General features: G+C 55.1%; 1 protein-coding gene across 1 annotated transcript; it reads left to right on the top strand.

Moving 5' to 3' along the window:
* The first annotated feature begins 639 nt into the window (after positions 1–639).
* ANKK1 (ankyrin repeat and kinase domain containing 1) lies at positions 640–12405 on the top strand. The gene is made up of 8 exons (XM_031443703.2): positions 640–821; positions 5357–5651; positions 6784–6935; positions 7200–7249; positions 7872–8027; positions 8701–8819; positions 9480–9516; positions 10430–12405. The coding sequence occupies exons 1-8, from the start codon at positions 640–642 to the stop codon at positions 11731–11733; spliced, it is 2295 nt and encodes a 764-aa protein (XP_031299563.2). The 3' UTR covers positions 11734–12405.
* The last annotated feature ends 3701 nt before the right edge of the window (positions 12406–16106 follow it).

Below are 16106 nucleotides of genomic sequence, written 5' to 3' on the forward strand. Positions count from 1 at the left end.
TTAGAACGCGGAGACTGATTGACAGAGAAACAAACAAAAAGCCAACAACAGCTTTAAGCCAGTCAGGCCAACAGAGTCAGCCCAGAAGATCCCCATTACAACTTGTTTACTCCGTACTTGCTATGGAGGGGTGGCTTCCAGGCTCCCCCACGCCACCACGGAGACGCCTCGCACAACCTCGAACCTTGCATAAACTTGTAAGTTGCATGAATAAGTGAATCCGCTTCCACTTAGAACTAAATCAAAGGGGGCCGACCTCTCTGGCCAGATTCCTGCTTCCAAATTCGGAACGACTTCCTCTCCCAGCACCTGCCCAGGCTCAAGGGCTGAGAGCTGGGGGTGGGGGGTTGGAAATCTCGGGCTGAGACTGAGGAAGGATGCTGGGGCGGGGCGGGGTCTCTTGGGATGCTGTGGAGGAATGTTCCCTCTTCCAGCTCCAAGCCCCCATCGCTGCCGGGGGCCTCAGGGCTCAGGTTGGGTTTTCCCCGCCCCTGCGGGGCAGGACCCGCTCCTCCTTGCGCGGAAGGAGGGAGGGCCGCCTGCCTCCCCATCCCTACCCTCCTGGGACCTGCGGAGCAGGAAGCGGCGGCTGCAGCCGCGCAGGGAGCGCGCGGAGCCTGGAGGGGCCGGGCCGACCCCATGGCCGCGAGCGTGGAGCAGCGGCTGGGCAGCCTCCCCGTCTTCACCCGCGACGACTTCGAGGGCGACTGGCGCCGAGTGGCGAGCGGCGGCTTCGGCCAGGTGTTCCAGGCCCGGCACAAGCGCTGGCGGACAGAGCATGCCATCAAGTGCCCCGCCTGCCTCCTGCCTGACGCCACCAGGTACCTCCCCACTCCTTTCACGGAGGGGAAACCGAAGCCTGGGAAGCTTCTGAGGGAGGGGCGGCCGGGTTGAGGCTGAGGATCGTCCTCTTAGAGTTTCTAAGCTCTGTCCAGTGGCCTGAGCTCCCCAGGCACGGCTGTTTCCGTCTCTGAAATACCCTTGGCCCTATGTGTGGAATCAAACCTGTTTGTGAAATCCACCGAGGTCAAAGGTGAGCAGGAACTACCCTGCAGAGATGCCTTTGTTCCATCCGACCTCCCAGACTGTTCCCACCTCCTATTTTCCAGCACCTCCTTCCTCCTGGGTGTCAGCCTGGTGAGGACTGTTCCCTAAGGCCTTCTGCCACCCTCTACCCCGCCCCAAACTCGCAGGCCAGGCAGCACTGGGCTTGCTGAGGGGCTGTGCCTCTGGGCTCAGGGATGCTCAGTGACCTGGGGGGAACCGCACTCACCCTTCCCCTGGCTGGCTGATGTGGCCCCGGGGCAGCCATCGCAGGCTGCAGCGGGTGCAGGAGACGTCTGCTGGCCTGAGAGCCTGTCCAGCCACTCGCCGGCCCTCACACAGGCCCTGCTGGCAGGTCAAGTCTGGGATGCTGAAGTCTCTGTCCTTGTTTTTCTCTCTGACTCCTCCCAAGTCCTGTCCCAAGCACGATGGCCACTCCTTGGCATGCTTCATTTACCTCCTACTACCTTTTTCCTACTACTCTGCCTTCCCATTGAGATGAGGCTCCTGTCTCATTCCCACCACATTTGCTGATACTTGGTGTCTGGCTGGCCCAGAGAAACAAAGGGTCCACTAGAATGTCTATTTCTTGAGAGCAGGATCTGGCTCTGTTTTGTTCACTGCTCTGTCCTCCGTGCCTGGCACGTAATTGGTGTTCATGTTCGTTCAATGAGGTTGTTGATAATTAATAAATAGACTATGAAAAAAGGCCCAGGTTTGGAGAGAAAGACTGTGAGTTCACTTTTGTACACGTGGAGTTTTAGGCGCCTTTAAACAGCCGAGAAGGATTTTCCAGGAGGCTTCAGAGTAAAGCACTGAGCTAACAATACAGAAATGTGTGAGTCATTTGTTTTAGGTGGTCACTGAAGCTAGGACGTCGATGACGTTCATTCATTTTAAGCACTGAGTGAACAAAGCAAAGTTCCTTCCCGCATGGAGTTTATAATCTAATGGAGGAAGACAGACAAACGAACAAACCAACAAACAAATATTTTTATCCATATCCCTTACAACCATTTGACATTTTCCTTGATTAAAATTCCTAAGAGGAGAGTTGAATAGTCTGATCTTCCAAAGAAACATTTGATCTGGAAATACTAACGTGTGGGCTTTCCCTTCTCCAAATGGCAAGATTTTATTTACAATGCTTCTCTGTTGTCCAGAAAGTAAAAAATGCTGTTACAATTTCAGTGCAACTGGTGGCCACAGATGACTGACTTACCAGTCACAGCTCTCCAGGCTACAGCAAGAGTCTAACACGAAAACTTAACAAAGCTTATAACTTTTGGGGGGTGAAGTCCCCAAGCTTGCTGGTGGATTTCCAAGAGGGACTAAATGGAGGAAGGCAGAATGTCACAATCACTATTCTTTGGCTCTTCGGTTGGGTGGGTGTCCTGGAATTTGTACCAGAGCTACCTTATAAAAACAAAAACCAAAACACTGCTACCAAATCTATTTGAGCAGTCCAGCCAATAAACACCAGTAAAGCAAGGTGTGGTTATTTTGCAGGTTAGTTGGGGTCTTAATCATCTGTCTTCATCATCTGTTTCTTTCTCTTTTCACCTTTCCCACTTTATTCCTCCCCTTCATCCTCATCATCTTCATCTTCATCAACTTCTCCAACACATCCAAATTCTTCCTCTCCCCTAACTTCATCTTCATCATCTTTCCTTTCTACATCTTCTCCTCCATTATGTTCATCATCAGACTCTTCCTCCTCACCATCCTTTTCCTCCTCCTTGTCCTCATCTTCTTCCTCCTCCTCTTCTGGGAGGGATAAGGATGGTTGGAGTTGGAATAGGGTTGCTATTTTCTATAGCCTTGAAGTCCTTACTAATTAGGTACCACTTGAGAAAAGAGATTTGAAGCAAAGAAAGAGCAAACCATGTGGCTCTCTTAGGCTCTCTTAGTGGTCTAGGCAGAGGGAAGAGCACGTGCAAAGGCCCTGAGGTGGGAATAGCCTTGACACGATGGAGGAAGAACTAGAGCTCCTTCCGGCAGGAAGGGAGTCAGGGAGGGAGTGATGAGTAGGGGATGAGATCAGCGATCTATGCCTAGGGGCAGGGCAGGCAGGGCCACATAGGCCAGTGTAAGAGCTTCGGCTCTTACTGTGAATGAGAAGAGAAACACTAGGTGGTCCTGAGCAGAACAGTGACGTGCACTGATTGATATTTTGAGAGTATCACTCTGGCTGCCGGTGGAGGAAAAGAGACAGAAGTAAAGAAGACAATTGGGAGGCTTGGGCCAAGATGCCAGCAGACAGAGGTGGTGACGTGTGGCCTGATTCTTGCTATGTTTTGAAGGTAGAGCTGACAGGATGCACCAAGGGAAGGAGAGGAAGCGAGGAGTCAAGGGTAACATCAAGACCTTTGAAGGCTAGAAGGATGGAGGCCCCACTCACTGGGATGTGGAAGGCTGAAGGAGGAGCAGGATTGAGGGGAGAATGGAGAGTTCAGCTTTGGATGCATTAAATGCTGAATACCCAGTTGGAGATTCTGAGACTGCCTAGAGACAGAGCACAGAGTGAGGCGAGGAAAGAAGAGGGCCTGGGACTGGGCCCGCTGGTCCAGCAACAGAATGGGAACCTGTGAAGGAACCATAAACGAACTAACCCTAAGCCAAGAACTGGAAATTGTTAGTAGGCTATAGTGATGTGGGGGGTCATTGGTGACTTTACTAACAGCTGTTCAGTGGAGTATTGAGACCAGAAACCAGATGGAAGGGGGTGGTGGGAGATGAGGAAAAGAGAGAGGCAATGGATGCAGCAAATGCTTTCAAGAAGTCTGGGTGTCAAGGGTTAATTGTGCAAATTACTGTTGTTCCCATTTTACAGTTAAGAAACTGAGGCCCGGTGAGTTTGCTTGTTCAGGGTTATGCAGAAAATAAGTGGTGAAAACAGAATTTGAAATCAGAGCAGTGCAATCCCAGATCCCTTGCTTTTTCTACTTCATGACACAGGTCTTCTCAGTTCCTGTGAACTCAAAAGGACAAAAGGAGACAGATTTAAAAAAATATCAGAGCAGGAAGGAGATCCCTTGAACGGTAAAGAAAGTAAAAGATGGGGGTATTGCTCAGTGGTACAGCGTGTGCTTAGCATGCATGAGGTCCTGAGTTCAATCCCCAGTACCTCCATTAAAAAATAAATAAGCCTAATTACCTTCCCCCCCAAAAGTAAAAAATAAATAAAATAAACTCAACTGTATTTTAAAAAAATAAACAGTAGAGAAGTAAATAAGAGAACAGCAGAAACCTGGACTAGCCCACCCGTCCAGATGTGAGGGAGAGCAGGGGTTTTTTCCTAGAGGTCAAGAATCTCTGGCTTGCTTCCCAGGGAGGTCCTGTGAGCACATTTCCAGCAGCCTCTGACTGCATGGCCAATGCAGCTTTGCAAATACTTTGCTTTTTAAAAATGTCATTTCTCCTTAACCTTCATCCCCGCAGTCCCCGAGCAACCCCTAACAATTTGCATATTTACTGTTCCGTGGGCAGGTACAGTGAAAGGAGTGAAAGTTTTGCAAATGCCTATTTTGTAAGGCTTTCCCGTAAGTCTTGACTTCTGTTCAGTTCCACAAGGATGTGTTGTGCTGTGCATGGCCATGTGCTGTGGGGAGGACAAAGATGGATAATTAAAGTTCATCTCTAAAGTGGAATACCATGCAGCCACTACAGAGCTCACTTTGGGAGAATAAGGACGTAGGATGCTCCACTAACAGGGAACAGCAGGTCATAAAACAGCTCACACTATGTGATGGCGAGGGGGAGAGAAGAAAGGAATGAAAGGGGGGGAGAAAATGTATTGAAATGTGTTGGGAAAGAATATACTAAATGATGAACAGAGGCCAGCTCTGGAAGGTTGGATTACTGAAGATCTAACTTTCTTTTCTATTTCCTAGATTTTTCTACAAGATACATGTATTACTTTCATAATCAAAATGGCAATAAATGATATTTTAAAACAGAAGTAGGAGGCATGCCATTGGTTCTCCAGGGGCTTGCAATCTCCTGGGGGAGATAGACTTACAGACAAGTAGCCAGAATAAACGGTAGGCTTTTTGTGGCCACTTCTATAGAATGGGCTCCCTCTTAAATTTGCAGATTCATCTACTTCCTGACTCATTGCTGGGGCCATCTGGACCCTCATGCATCGCCTGAGCATCTTTTCATGCCTCTTTCCTCCTCCACTGCCTTGCAAGCTCCCGAGGCTTCTCTGGGTCTGCACAGCCTGGCATCAAGCCTAGTTTGTGTGTTCTGCTAGTTGCTCTTGTAACTAAAGGGTCACCTCCTTCCATCTCGTGCTCCCGCCCCTCCATAGCTCCGAGGTGAACTGCCTCATTGAAGAAGTAGCCAAAATGGAGAAGATCAAGTTTCAGCACATCGTGGCCATCTATGGGGTATGCAAGCAGCCCCTGGGTATTGTGATGGAGTTCATGGCCACCGGCTCCCTGGAGAAGATGCTGCCCACCCACAGCCTCTGCTGGCAGCTCAAGTTCCACATCATCCATGAGACCAGCCTGGCCATGAACTTCCTCCACAGCATTAAGCCACCTCTGCTCCACCTGGACCTCAAGCCAGGCAACATCCTCCTGGACAGCCACATGCATGTCAAGGTAAGGTCCCTGGTGAACCTCTCTGCCCCTTTTACTCCAGAGTCTTCTCCTGATGAGCAAGATTATCCACCTGCCTGACTGACCTGTCAGGAGTTTTAAGCAGCTCCCTTCATGGACAAATACTACAGGCAGGGATCACACCTAAAGCAGATTGGAATTTGGTGCATGAAACTGGGTATCAGGATGCCTGCAATAACCCTCTTTGGATCTCAGTCTTTCATTGCTAGAGTGGGTAGAATAACCCTAGTCCCTCCCATTCTTTGCTTCAAACGAGGATGCATGTAAAGGATGAGATGATTCTTTAAAAAGGTCACAATGGCCATTTTTTCAGTTCCTATAAAACACGTCACACTTTTATTTCTGCCCCAGGACCTTTGCACATTCTGTTCTCACTGCCAAGAACAGTGTTCCCCCACTCCCTCTAGCAAAGGCCTACTCATCATTCAGCTCTCAGCTTAAACAGCACCTCCTCAGGGAGGTTTTCCCTGATCCACCCCTACAAGCCCCTGTTATACACCTTCACTGTACCTCTGTCTCTCCACGTGGCTAACCCCAGTTGTAAGTGGATAGCCATTTGTGAAACTTTTTCATTAGTGACTGTATTTGAATAAGCACTTAGGAGAGCCATAGGTGCAAAGACCTGTCCTCAGTGCCTGGCCTAGTTGGCACTCAGTGAATTGTCAGTCAGTGTCTGAATGAATCAATGGATGGAAGCAAAGTGCGGGATAACAGACATGGCATAAGTGCTTCGGGGCTCACGGCAGTGGGGTGAACGGAAGCTCACCGAAGCTGGCAGCTCTCTCCACAGTCCTCTGGGTAATGGCTGCACCAACCACGTGCTACACCAGGCACGGTTCTGAGTGCTTTTTGCCTGTTTCCTCATTTCATGTTCATAGTAGCACTAGGACCTAAGTACCCATATTTTCCCATTTTATAGATGAGACAATTGAGGCTCTGAGAAGATAACTAACTTGTCCAAGTTCATTGTGTCGTATGGGGTAGCCCCAGGAGACAGCTCACGCTCTCAATGGCAACACTAGACTGGAAATGAAGACAGGGCAGGGATGAGAAGTCCAGGCAGTTTTCTGGAGGCCAGACTGTCTTGCCCCGCCCACCTCTGGCTTCCTCCCAGGTTTCAGACTTCGGCCTGTCCAAGTGGATGGAACAGTCGACCCGGATACAATACATCAAGAGGTCAGCTCTGCAGGGCACGCTGAGCTACATCCCCCCTGAGATGTTCCTGGAGACTAACAAGGGCCCGGGGCCCAAATACGATGTGTACAGGTGAGGAGGAGGCTGGGCTCCCTGCCACACACCCAGGAAGTAGCTTGTTGTCAACCCTCTGCCTGGACTTCACCGGCCCAGAAGGCAGGGCAGGACAGGGATGAGGTCTGGCCCCTCCCTGCCCACGTGGGAGGAGGAGGGATGGAGGGCGGCTCTGGCTGGAGAGGCTTTAACCTGGGATTGTGTGGTCCGTGGGACCCCCCTGGCTGGGGTGACCGTGCATATCTGAGAAAGTCACTCAGGGTTACTGTCCCCTGTATGCAGCTTTGGGATTGTCATCTGGGAGCTCCTCACGCAGAAGAAACCGTACTCAGGTAACAGGTGACGGTGGCACTGTCAGGTGGGGTCCTGGAAGGGGCTGTGGGAGGGCGGGGGCTCGTGGGGGTGGGGCAGGTGGCAGTTTGTGTTGGGGGCCACACTGTTCTTTCAGGAGTCCTGTCCTCACCCCCCTCATCCTTCCTCCCCTAGACTTTCTAGAGCTCATGTGACAGTGAAAGGCAGGGCAAACCTCAGCCCAAGCCACGCTTTCTGCCTCTAATTCCTTGGCTTCCAAGCGCTCTTTCCTGCCTCTTCCACCCCCAGCCCTGCCACGCAGGTGCCAGGTAAACAGATTGTCAGGGAACTTGGATAACCTAGTGAAGTTCAAAGTAAAGCCTGTAACTAGTCCAGCTGCTCAGTCCTGCCGCCTTGGGACAGCAAAGGCCCGCAGTGAGGGGCGTGGCCCGTCGTGGCCTGGGAGGGCCTGGAGCTGGACCAGAGACCCAGCTGCTTAAGCCTGAACCTCAAGCCGGCCTGTAGTTTAACCCTTAACTCACCGTGCATTTATGAAGCCCCTGCTGTGTGCCCTGCCCTGTCAGATCCTCAGAGCCCCTGCCTCCTGCCCAGCCCCTCCACCCCTGTCCCCCAGCACCGCACAGCCTGGGTTTCCCGTCACAGGTTTCAACATGATGCCCATTATCATCCGAGTGGCCGCAGGTGTGCGGCCATCCCTGCAGCCTGCCTCCGATGAGTGGCCGGGTGAAGTCCAGCAGGTGGTGGACCTCATGAGGCGCTGCTGGGACCAGGACCCCAAGAAGAGGCCTTGGTTTTCAGGTTTTCATCAGCCTGGCCTACACAAGGACTGGGGAGCAGGGTGGGGCGGGGATGCTGGCGGGCCTGGAGAGATGACTGAAGCCCCAAGCCACTCCTGAGAGCTCTGCAGGGAGGGCCCTGATGGCACTGGGGCAGATTCTGCATCACAGTTCCGGGGGATGGCCCGTGGGGCCAGGGAACTGCAGTCCAGGCTCTTCGGGTTAGTGTAGACCCCTCTGGGAGGTAGAGGAGAAAACCCTCATTGTCTGAAGGCATCCAGGCCTGGCTCTGCTGCTTCTGGGTCTCCAGTTAGCTGCAGTGTCCTCATTGTGAAATGCTCCCAGACCATGAGATCACAGGATGGATGGACCCTGAGGTCATCCCCTCCTTCAGGGATTATGTAAACGCACATATACGTGTAAACGTGAGAGTCTTAGAGATCGCCTAGCCCTGCCCCCTCATTCTACTGAAAAGGTCTGACCCTCAAAGGGTCAACGACTTGCCAGATGTGGCCCCACTGAGCCAAGGCTGGGACCCAGCTCGCTTCCCTCCTGGTGCGCATGTGCGGATGGCCCCGAGCCCCGGGATGGGCTTTGGGACGGAGGACCCAGGACATGGTAGGGTATTTAAAACGGGGAAGGAACTGCTGGCCAGCCTGTCACTTCTTTTGCTCTCTCTCTGCTTCGTGGAGCAGACGTCACAGTCGAGACAGACATGCTGCTGTCCCTGCTCCAGAGCGCTGTGGCCGACCCGGAGAGCGAGGCCCTGGCCAGGAAGGTGTCCTGCACATGGCGCCTGCGCGGGCCCCGGGAGGTGAGTGGGGGCGGGGCCCGCTCTCTGGCAGGCGCTGAGGATGCGCGCACAGGCGTGCCCTCCTCGCAGGCCGCCTGGCCGAGGGGCAGGTGGGGACCGGAGCCAGTTCAGCCTCCGCGGGCCAAGCCAGGCAGCCACTCGGGGACACCTTTTCCTGATTTGCTCAAAGGTAGTCTAAGGGCTGGTGGTAGCTGAGAGCCTCTGAGAAGGACATGCCTTCCCTTTCATGTGTGGGATGAAACAGAGCGGGTCCTGCGGAGGGAGACCGCGGCTCTCCCGGGCTCCCCTAGGCTCTCCCACCGTGGGTGTCAGCCAGCATCATCCCTGCTCTCTGGTCCTTAGCCTCACCTGGGGGCCAGCCATGGGCTAGCGTGTGGCTCCCAACTAAACTCATGGAGCCCCCCTGCCTTCCCTGTGGCCCATGGGGAACTCAAGGCCCTGGGCCCCCTCTTTCTGGGAGGGTATCCCCTGCGCAGGGTTTTCCTCTAGACACAGCTGGTGGCAGAGGTGAGAGAGGAGAGGGTCTCCGAGGATGGGGTGGGCTGGGAGTCCTGACAGGTGGCAGAGAGTGCCGGAGAGAGGGGAGGTGTGGAGGACGGCACAGACCAGAACTACCCTGCCCATCTGATCTCCCCTCCACATCTGCTTCCGCCTCCCCAGGTCAGTGAGGAGGTCGGTCAGGAGCTAACAGACAGCAGTGAGTCCCGAACACACAGCTGGAATCAGAGAACCCACAGCGAGGAGAAAGTGGAATCAACCCCTATCCTTTCCGCAGCCTCCCTGGCCCGCCCTCTTCCCCAGGCCCGTCACAAATCAGGAGTCCAGGTGTCCCTTTCCCGGCAGTTGGCCCTGTGTTCCAGAAATGCACATGCCCTTGGGGGTCCTGGCTTTGCTTCCCCTTCAGGTCTGTGCTCTTTTGAGGCCGGACTCCTCCCTTCCTGGCCTGAGGGATCGGGGAGCATCAGTTTCCAACCCCAGCTGCATAATTAGAATTACTTGGGGAATGAAAAAAATACACGTTGCCTGAGCCACCCTAGAAAAATTCACTCAGAGTCTCTGGGGGTTTGGCCTGGGCAGTGATTTTCATCTGTTTGTTGTTCTGTTTTGGAAATTGTTGCTTTTAATTCTAATGTACCACTGGGAAGAGCCGGAGGAAGTGGGTCCTTAATGACCTCAGGAGGAGTTCAGATCTCAGAGCTTCACCACAAACTGATCTTCAATTTGCATTTATTTACTTTGTGCCAAGCGCTCCTCTGGAAGTTCTCACCTACGTGATTTGTCCTCCCAGTGGTGGCGTGAGGTGGGCATTGTTCGTGTCCCCTTTACACATCAGGATCTGGAGGCTTAAAGAGGCAGAGGGCACATGATGCTAAGGGGTGGAGTCAGAATTTGCACCCCAGCCTCTTTCTTCCTCATCTGTACGTGAAGATGCCAGAGACTCAGCTCTTTAGGACAGTGGGGCCCACGTAGAGATCTGGGGTATCGAGAAAGACATTGCCCTCCTCCTATGTCTTGGTTCTGGATGGTACTTCCAGGAGGCAGGGGGATGGCCAGGATGACCTCTGGACAGGTCAGAGGTCCTTTTCTCAATCTCATCTTCCTCCCAGCAGGCTCAGCAGACTACTTGAAGCAGGTCCTGCATCTCTCAGACAGTGAGAGCCTGGTCCCAAGTGATGAGCAGCTGCACTTATGCCAGAACAAGGTCACCCCTCTCCACTTCCTGGTGGCGCAGGGCAGCCTGGAGCAGGTGAGGCTGCTGCTGGCCCACGAGGTCGATGTGGACTGCCAGACAGCCTGCGGCTACACGCCCCTCCTCATCGCCACCCAGGATCAGCAGCCCGACCTCTGTGCCCTGCTCCTGGAGCATGGCGCCGACGCCAACCTGGAGGATGAGGACGGCTGGGCCCTGCTGCACTTTGCGGCCCAGAATGGGGATGACCGCACCGCTCGTCTGCTCCTGGACCACGGGGCCTGTGTGGATGCCCAGGAGCACAAGGGGTGGACCCCACTCCACCTGGCTGCGCAGAACAACTTTGAGAATGTGTCACGGTTTCTGGCCTCCCGTCAGGCTGACCCCAACCTGAGTGAAGCTGAGGGCAAGACCCCTCTCCATGTGGCTGCCTACTTTGGCCACGTCAAGCTGATTAAGCTGCTGACGACCCAGGGGGCCGAGTTGGATGCTAGGCAGAGAAACCTGAGGACACCACTGCACCTGGCGGTGGAGCAAGGCAAAGTGAGGGCCATCCAACACCTGTTAAAGAGCGGGGCAGCCCCCAATGCCCTTGACCAGAGCGGCTACAGCCCACTGCACATCGCGGCTGCCAGGGGCAAATACCTCATCTGCAAGATGCTGCTCAGGTACGGGGCCAGCCTTGAGCTGCCAACCCAGCAGGGCTGGACAGCCCTGCACCTAGCAGCCTACAAGGGCCACCTGGAGATCATCCACCTGCTGGCTGAGAGCTGCGCGGATGTGGGGGCTCCCGGAGGCATGAGCTGGACCCCCCTGCACCTGGCTGCTCGCCATGGGGTGGAGGGGGTGGTGTCAGTACTCCTGCAATGTGGGGCTGACCCCAATGCTGCCGAGCAGTCAGGCTGGACACCCCTTCACCTGGCGGTCCAGAGGGGTGCCTTCCTGTGTGTCACCAACCTCCTGGAGCGCCAGGCCGATGTGCATGCCCGCAACAAAGTGGGCTGGACACCTGCCCACGTGGCTGCCCTCAGGGGCAATATGGCCATCCTCAGAGTGCTGATTAAGGCCGGTGCCCGGCTGGACACCCAGGACGGGGTGGACTGCACCCCCCTGCAGCTGGCCCTCCGGAGCCAAAAGCAGGGCATTGTCACCTTCCTAGAGGACAAGGATCCCTCGCTGGCCATTCTGGGCAGGGCTGAGCCTGGAGCCCAGACGGAAGTTTAGACAACCTGGGGTCTCCTGGGGGAAGTGCAGCTGGGCTTCTGGCAGGGCCCCTTTCTTGTACTTGCCACCTGCCCCTTTGACCTTGAGAGGAGACAGGAACCTGATCTCCTGAGTGATGGAGGGCCAGGAAGGGGGCCACTGAGATTGTAGCTAGGGAGGGGTCCCCTTACCTTTCAGCTCCTCCTCCGTGTGCATCTCCAGCAGACCCCTGGCCTCCTCCTCCTGCACCTGGACCCCAGCCCCCAAGTGAGTTCCTTCTTTATTCCCAAGGCTCCTGGCAACTTTAGCCACTTGCTCCTGAGCTCACAGGGGCCCTTGCATCCTAGAAACCCTCTCTGAAATCGGAGGGAGGCACAGAGGAGAAGGAATTGTTCCCTCCCAGCTCATGTCTGCGTGACTTGCCCCCTGGGTGGTGGAAGGGGGGCGTTGCTCAGGGCTGCCAGGCGTGTGTGCTTTGTGCATGGCCAGGAGGAAATGTTTGGAGGAAATTTCCACTTCCCATTGAAAGCCCCAGCCAGGCCCCTGCGACTACACTGACCACCTTCCTGGTGGCCCTGGTCCCAGTGCCTGGGTCTGCCCCCCAGTCTCTTACGGAGGAGGAAAGGATCTGCTCCAACTGCCCACGAGTGATCCTACATGGGACCTTTGGTCCTCGGTCCCCCTGTCCCACCCTTTGCTGTGCCAGGCCAGGTTTCAAACCCCGATGTCAATAAAGCTGTGAATCTGAGCCCCCTGCTTAGAGATGGACTGGCCTCTGGGGCCAGTGGTGTTGCTATGGGGCGTGTGTGCGCGTGTGCGTGTGTGTGGTGCGGTGTGTGTATAATACATAGGGATGAGTTCCCACCGAGGAGGAGGCAGGTGCGGATGTGGGGAGGGGGCGAGGTGGTGATGTCACACGGTGGGTAAGTTATCTGGGCTCTGTGTGGCGCCCACAGGGCAGAGACCTCCTCCTCGCCAGCGGTGCAGGGAGCTCACTCCCGCTGGGTGTCGGGCAGACTGGGGCCGCTCACACCAGCCTGTGTGACTGAGCCCTGGCTCAGCGGCCAGCGGCTTCTCCTTCCTCTCAGGCCCTGCCAGGGCTGGCCCACTGTTGGGAAGGGGCGGGGCGGGACTGTGGGTGGGGGTGGGACCAGCACCCTCAGGCTCCTATCCTGCTCCTCTCTCCCTCTTCTAGCAGATGGAGCAGACTCTCCAACTAAAGGATGTTTTGTTAGTTGTCAGAGAAAAGGAATCCTCTGCCCAAACCACTGCTTGGGGACAACCCCAGCCAGCTGGCAGGCCCACCTTTGAGTGTCACCCTCGAGGGCTGGGCGTGGGGCCATCAATCACCAGCTTCACGTGAGCATGGGATGACAGAGGCAGGGCAGGAGATGCCGGTTGCCCCACGTACATGCCGAGTGCCTGAGACCTTTCTAGCAGAGCTGGTGGCATTGCGTCTCCCACCCTGCGGTCTCTGGGCTCTGGTGCCAGCCTCACGGCCCCTGGATACTTCCCCCCACCAAGCCACAGCTTCCAGCTGTCACAGAGAGCCCTGGGGGCAGCACTGAGTTGGGTTGTGCCCTGGAACAGAGGTTGTAAATCAAGCCTGCACATTAGGATCTCCTGGGTGAGGTGTGGGCATGTGGGGAGGAAGGAAAGCGTTTTTAAATACTTGGCCCTACCCTTGACCAGTTAAACTGGAATCTCTAGGGCAGGATCCTGGTATTAGCTGGAGAGCAGCCAGGGCTGAGAGCAACCACCAGGGGGCGTCGCACGGTTTCTCTCTATGACCTTCCTTAGCATCACCGCAGACACCCCCTCAACCCACACCCCCAGAGATGGCTGTCTTTTCCTCTCCAGGTTGGCTGAGGGGAGACTCCTGAGGACTGGGGTGGGGCACCCTCACCTTCTCCCTGCGATGAAGTCCTAGGCAAAACTTGTAGTTGCAAATGGCCCTGGGAGTTCTGTGTCTCCTAGAACACGCAGGAGCAGGAGGGAAGGGAGGGGGCACGGTGCTGGTGGCCTCTTCTCGTGCCCTGAGGTCTGAGTCTAGATCCAAGCATGGGATTCTGCCCGAGCCAGGGAAGGGGTGTGGGGCTGTATGTTCGAAGCCCAGTGAGCTTGGATCAATCCACGGGAACGGTCAGGAGAGAACCACAGGAGGATGGTAGTGTCTGGCTTATCCCATTTGAAAGGGTTTGAGGAAAGACTTTGAAAAAGGGGGTTCGAAAAGGTAAATGATTTTTTTGCACCTATTGTCCTGTAAATGGCAGAGACCCCACAGAGATGCCCTAGGGTTCTTTTCAACTCTGCCGACCCCAGGGTCTAAGCGGAGATCCTTAGACCCCTGCTTTCCCTACTCCCTTCCTCCGAGAGATAACAGAGGTGATTTCAGGCCAGCTCCAGCCAACACAGCCCTTTCATTGCCTACTAGAACCTTCTTCGCCATTCTCAAGCCAGCCCTAGCCAGACACAGACACAGACCCATGGAGACACACACGGCATCTACTCTGAGTCCCGTTTCAACACAGCTGCCTTCTAGAGGTCTCCTAGGGGTGTTTAGAATTGGATTGTTGTGGGGCCCTTGAAATTCCCAAGGAGAAGGTCTCTAGGTGAATTTCAAAACTGTTTTGGGGAGACTAGAGGTGGAGGGGATAAGAACCCCTGATTTCCTATGGGGTACTTCCACGTGGAGGTCCTGTAGACCCTAAACTCAGTATCCCAAACTGAGCCTTCCCGTCCCCTCCACTAGCCTGCTCCCCTTCTTCCTCTTCACTTAGCTGAGGGACCCCAACTCCTAACGTAGGGGTCATTCTAGATCAGCCCTGTCCAACAGAATTTTTTGAGATGATGGAAATCTTCCGTGTCTGCCACTAACTCCATATGTTGCTGAGCATTTGAACTGTGTCTGGCACAACCGAGGGACCCAATTTTTAATTTCAACAAGTTAACTTTAAGCAGCCACAGGTGGCTGGTGGACAGTGCAGTCTACAGTCTCCCTCTCCCTCTCCCCAACCAGTCAGTTAGCGAGCCGAGCGGGGTTGATCAGGAAGGGCTTTCTGTTTGGGGGTGCAGACAGCAGAAGAGATGGGCGACGGGAGGGTGAGCATCTCTGGGGTGACCTTGATGTCCATCTCGATTCTGGAGCTTAGAGTCAATATGAGAGGCAACTGGGAGCTGCTGTCACTCCAAGCAGAGGGCAGATGCAATCAGAAGGAAGCACTCATTCCCCAGACGCCCTCAGCGGCGTGTCGGGTGAGGAAAGGGGAGGCGGAGGAGGGGGTCCTGCCTGTGAGGAGGTTGGAGTCTGGCAGAGCTGGGGTGGGGTCTTTACCCAGACTCCCTGGGCTCAGCCTCCCTATTTGTAACAGGTTTATTGTCAAGAGGATGAAATTAGATGATGTGTGTTACCAGCTCGTGCTGGGACTCACTTTACTTTGCTTCTCCCCCATCATTCTGGTCCTGTCCTTTCTCACCACGTTTCTGTCCCACGCACCCGGTACCTTCATCTAGACTAGAGCCTCCTTCCCGGTCCTAAACGCTGCTTAAACCATCCGTCCCTCCCCAAGGACGCTCCTGGGCCCTGGGAGATGTCGCCACCTATTGGCTGTCCCCAGAAATGCAGATGACCCCGGTGGGTCTACCTGGTGGCTTCCTGCGCTGGGAGACGCCATCCCTTGGTGGGCTCGCCCTGATTGTGAGGCCAGGAAACCGGAAGGAGCAGGGAGGCTGGGCAAGCTGTGTCAGTAGGAGTTAAAGTGCAGGAGTGCAGACGTCCAAACAGGCTTCTGTGACGTCTCAGAAGACAAGCCGGCTCCGGGAATCGGTGGAGTCTGCCCCTCCCCGGTCCTGGCACTTGTGCCCCCCATACTGTAGTTGTCACCATGGGACCCCCAGTGATCAGTGGAAAATGCCTTGAGACTGAAAAGGTATCCTAGATGCGTGGAGGAAATGAGGAGACCGGGAGAGTGTGTCTGTCCCAAGCTGACCTGGGGCATGGAACTCCGGGAAAGAGTGATGAGGGGCCTGGCTGAAGAGGAGGAGGCCGGTCTCCAGCTGTGGTGGGGGAGGGGGGGGCAGCCAGTGGGCGGAGCGACAGAGCATCCCCAGTGCTCCCTGAACTTATGGATGGCATCTCTCGTCCTCTGTTCGAGAGCATTCCTTCCCTGTCGCCCTCACCCGCACCAACAGAACACAACTCCCGACTTGTTCAGCCTCCAGTATGTGGCTCCAGCGTCCCCAGGCCTGTGTCCTCTGGCCCTACAGCTAGTCCCGCCACCGCGCCCACAAGCACAGGCTGACCCCACGGCTCCCTTCCTGCTCGCACTCCTGGTCCCCTCTCCTCCCAGTGCCCTCTGGGTCCCACCTGTCCTTCAGGATCCAACTTGCCTGCA

This window comes from Camelus dromedarius, chromosome 34 (genome assembly GCF_036321535.1).
Source record: "Camelus dromedarius isolate mCamDro1 chromosome 34, mCamDro1.pat, whole genome shotgun sequence".
Classification (NCBI taxonomy): Eukaryota; Metazoa; Chordata; class Mammalia; order Artiodactyla; family Camelidae; genus Camelus; species Camelus dromedarius.